This window comes from Schistocerca serialis, chromosome 10 (assembly GCF_023864345.2).
Source record: "Schistocerca serialis cubense isolate TAMUIC-IGC-003099 chromosome 10, iqSchSeri2.2, whole genome shotgun sequence".
Classification (NCBI taxonomy): domain Eukaryota; kingdom Metazoa; phylum Arthropoda; class Insecta; order Orthoptera; family Acrididae; genus Schistocerca; species Schistocerca serialis.
Genome location: NC_064647.1, coordinates 35,349,092 through 35,354,018, shown reverse-complemented (window position 1 = coordinate 35,354,018; position 4,927 = coordinate 35,349,092). Strand labels below are relative to the sequence as shown.

At 37.1% G+C, this 4,927-nt stretch overlaps 1 protein-coding gene across 1 annotated transcript; it reads right to left on the bottom strand.

The window, feature by feature from the left end:
• Positions 1-314: 314 nt before the first annotated feature.
• Positions 315-1,013, bottom strand: LOC126425210 (putative nuclease HARBI1). Its single transcript, XM_050088165.1, has one exon. The coding sequence runs from the start codon at positions 1,011-1,013 to the stop codon at positions 315-317; it is 699 nt and encodes a 232-aa protein (XP_049944122.1).
• Between the last annotated feature and the right edge of the window lie 3,914 nt (positions 1,014-4,927).

Sequence of the window (4,927 nt, the reverse complement as noted above, 5' to 3'; positions counted from 1 at the left end):
TTCTGTAATTTATGACGAAGGGCATGAAGAATACAGAAATATTTTAGTGAAAGCTAATGTCTGGAAAGCTATAGCACAAGTACGGATATTCAACCAATTATTTACTAACAAATAGATCCCTATGTGCGCCAACAATTATTATACGAAGATGTTAAAAAGGCAACAGTATATATGTTTCGTCTTACATAAATCATTATTTACAATCCATTGTTATTCACAACGCATTGTTAACTGCTGTCTCTTGCCACGCCACAGAATCGTATTCACTGGAGAAAAATCTTTAAGTTTGTCTCTAATTTCAAAACCACTGCTGATTAGAAATCCTCCAAAACGAGAAACGCTTGCATGTTGTTTTGGCTGGTTGCTTCGTTAAAACTATAGCTATAAAATGGAATGCCATTTTCTTCAAGATAACCGTCTCGTAGCAAATTGTGTAAACAACATGCTGACAAAACGAGGTCGTCATCCACTTCAGGCGCCACAACAATAGGACAATAAAATACCTTAAATACTTGGCTTAATAGCCCAAAGACGTTTTCTGACACTCGACGAGCACGGCATAATCTATAATTATAGATTTGTTTGTCTCGATGTGATGCAGCAACTCTTGTGGAATAAGGTTTCATCAAACAATCACTGAGAGCAAACGCTTCGTCTCCTATCAGGAAAGGTGGTAATATCACATCTGAGCCTGGCAAACATTTTGATGGAGGTATATTAAACTCCTTTGTGGCTATTTTCTTGCCCATAGCCGATTTATGAAATATACCGTTATCAGACTCTTTTCCGTAAGCGCCGACATCATCGCTAATGAATTTACAATTTGCGTCCACAATAGGCAGCAGAACAATTGAAAAAAAAAATTTGTAATTAAAGAACAGAGATTCACTTTTCTCTGGTGCCCTTATGCGAACATGTTTTCCATCTATAGCGCCTACACAATTAGGTATATTGCATTTAATCCAAAATTCTTCTTCAATACGTCTGACATCTGATTCAGTAGAAGAAGGCATCAAGATGGGCAGCAGCCTTATTCTTAATATCTTCAAAACACTTTTAACAACTCTTAATATGTAAGATGGTGATATACGATAGGCAAATGATAAAGACCGGTAACTGAATCAGATGTCAGATGTCAGACGTATTGAAGAAGAATTTTGGATTAAATGCAATATACCTAATTGTGTAGGCGCTATAGATGGAAAACATGTTCGCATAAGGGCACCAGAGAAAAGTGAATCTCTGTTCTTTAATTACAAATATTTTTTTTCAATTGTTCTGCTGGCTATTGTGGACGCAAATTGTGGCCAAGAATCTGAAACAAACGCATACAGCTAATATAATTTCCATTTACAGGTGATGACTGTAAGAAGAAGTGGAATTTTTAAGGGACGGTTACCAGAGGTTCATGAAAAAAAGCAAATTAGGAACGGGCTCTGCTGCCTCAAAAAATTCAAAAACAAAAAGATACGAACAGCTATCGTTCCTTGACAGTGTTGCACAACACAGATCTGGAGGAACAAATATTACATTGACATCATCACAGACAACAATAAAAGAAAGCCAAGAAGACAGTGGAGATCGAACTCGTCAACTGGACCTTTCGGCATCACAGGAAGAAGATACGGCAGAAACACGTACAATAGGAAATAGTCGTGAAACATCTGTGGTAACAAACGATGAACGTTATGTGCCAGCACGGAGAAGAAAACGCAGGAAAGTTCATAGTAATGATAATACAATTTTAAAAATGTGGAAAGAAAGGGACGAAATTAGGCAAATTTTACTAAAAACGTTGATGGAACACAAAGATGATGATACTGACTTATTTTTCCGTCACATCTGCAAAGTTGTAAGGAGTTTACCTCCAGTTTATAAGGCAGAAGCCAAAAGAAAAATTAGTATGATCTTCTCTGATTATGAAATAATGGCTGCACAGTGCAACACACTTCGGCCAAGTGATAACAGCAGCCCTTCAACCTCCACAACTCTCTCACAAAGTCTTGGAACTGCAGCAGAATCTAATAATGTATAACATTTTGTGGACTTACCTCAGCATCAAACATAATTTTTCTTCTGCACTTATTGCGTTTCTTAGGCACTGTGGCATTATGTCATCTTTAATAAAACTGAGCACGAAATTAAACTGTCTTTTATTTAAACGACAGTAGCTCCTGAAGATATCTTCATCACCTAACAAATGTCTTTTTATCAGTGCTGTGTAACTACCTTCTGCAGTTCTACTTTTATATAAAGGCATTACCAGCTTTCGTCCTTTCCTGGAATAAACAATAAAATGTCATCGTCTTCCTCTTCCAACAACAGTGCAATAACGGCGGTGGTGTTAACAGACATCTCGCCTCGCGCAGTTGTTCCCGGCAACTGCATAGCTTGTCTGTCGCTGCGTTCCGCAAAGCACCGACTGCAGGCGGCAGCGTCGCCCTCTGTCTTCCGCAGCCGCGGTCGGTCGCTGTCGCCGTGTTCGGAATCGCACCTTTAGTGTTCCACTGTTGCACCAGAGCTGAGGAGGATGTAGATCTGTCCTGCACTGCCATTTAGATGAGAGCTGCAGGCTCATTTTACCATTAGGCGGTGGTGTGCCATGATATCGATGTTGACCTCAAACCTGAAGTCCAAAGTGGTTTCAATGCTAATCATTTCTGTCCTGTCTCTAGTCATTTAACATGACTATAGTTTTCAACATTTCAGTTAGCATCAACTAACACAGACTAACATAGAAATGCATAAAATTTTAAGTAGTAAAATGGAATTGTGGCTAAGCTGATCCTGAACTTATTGCAGCAGCAATTAACAGACAATAAATATCCTTGTAGAAAATCTTTGCCTGGCTCACTGTCCTGTAAAATTCGAGTATGATTCCTTCAGAGCCCCAGGTCTTGAAGAGTTTATGGAAAGAACATTAACCTGTTAATGTTGGATGATGGTAGAATATTCTTGAATTCAACTTTGACAGAAGTGTAGTTCTCTTCATTTACATAATAAATGACACTTGCTGAAAATGAAAACTTTCCAGTTTTCACTTTTTTTTTTTTTTAAGATTCACTGGTTTCATATTTTGTGCTCAATGTAAACATTACCATTCTTCATGTAGTCTGATTTTACCATAGACATTTCTCAATACAAAAGTTAACATGATTTAACTGGGAAGTAAGTTACAGACTTGGCTCCCTACATCTATCATCCTCCAACCCAATACAGATATTCTCAAAAATGTTATAATACAATAAAAAAAGAAAGCTACATCTCATTGGACCAAAGAGTTTGTGAGGTAACAGTATAGTAGCTGTGAGCTGATAATTGGAAAGTAATAATCAGTACACAAACATATGTTACGGGGAACAAAATTAAATATTCTTAAGCATAATTTTTGGAAATGAAATTTCACGATTTGGGTAATGTTAAATTACTAGTTATCTTCTGGTTACGGACGAAAGAAACAAATCCAGTTTCATAAGATAATTAACATTTTGAAAAGTGACATGTTAATGAAACAAATGGATTTTTGAAATCTGAAGGCAAAAATAAAAATTTCAAATGATAGTCACCAAACAATGTAATGATCGTGAAGACTCCCACAATGAAAATAAGATACTGTCAAACAGGGTGATTTTGGACACCGGGGCGAATACGGACGGTATGACTTATTTGTTCTTTGCCACTGCATAGAAACGAAGAATTACTCATTTTAACGTCCATGCGCCAGTTATTTTAAGCGCAGGATTGCATTTATCTCTTTGTACAACTTTTATTTTGCGTCAATTGTTTCCCTAGGCGAATAATTGAACAGTCTCAGTGTTAAAAATTCAGGCATTATCGTAAAGTGGAAACTTTCTATTGTTGCGCCGAATGGGAAGTTATTGTAACCGTAATTGTCAATGCGCTCAGTAGCTAACAGCATTGAGACTATTTCTGTACAGGTTGTCATGTTTCTTGTGCAAGGTTATAGCAGGAGAGGTGCTTGTACAGTACGGTGTAATTATGACCCGGAACTTTCAGATAAAGCTGTTCGTGATATTTAGAGTGGTAAATTATCGTACAGAAAAGCGTGAGATTTGTATGGTATACCTAAATCAACCTTACAAAATAAAGTGCAGAAAGCACATCCGAAATAAATGGGAGGACAGCCAGTGCTAAATAAAGAAGAAAATGAAGAAGAAATGTTGAAGCAAGGGGTATCGTGAGGGGTGCACATTGGGGATTTCTCTTCACTAAATTGGATATTAGATATTTAGTTAAAGGCTACCTTCATAAATCTGGCCGAAAAGAGAAGAAATTTCGCAATAATTTGCCAGGAGAAGAACGGGTGCATTTATTCCTCAAATGAAAGAAGATCTTTCTGTTCGCTTAGGCGAAAATATTAAACGAGATCCTGCAGAACTTATCTGTAATATATAAAATTCATTATATCATTCCATATCACTTATTCGTGACAAAGGGCTACCTTAAAATGTGTAAAATGTCACCAACATAAAATAAAAAGCATGTAGAATTTTTCAAAAAGGCAGCAGCTGCTCTGTTTCGCCCTATATATGCTGTAACTTCGGACAGAGATTTAAAAAACACGTGTCCGAAATCACCCCAATCCATGGGGTGACTTCGGACACTTTATTTAACTGCCTCAGATAAATATACCTACACATACACTTTCTGGTTCTGGAATATTTTATTCGTTACACATATACCCTTCCACTTCCATAACAATAAATTAAATGTAACAGTACATACGAAAGTTACAATCAAAATAACGACAAAGCCGTCCGAAATCACCCCGTTTGACGTTATGCAACTTTCAAAGAAACCTCATCAAAATATGAATGGTTCATTAAACACAAGTATCGCCAACTACTACTGGTCGTGTGGCAAATGGAACAGATTTGTTTCAGATTTAGATATCTGTGGTTTCTAT

Coding starts and splice junctions, on each gene's coding strand:
- LOC126425210 (XM_050088165.1), bottom strand. CDS start 1,013: ATGCCTTCTTCTACTGAATCAGATGTCAGACGTATTGAAGAAGAATTT.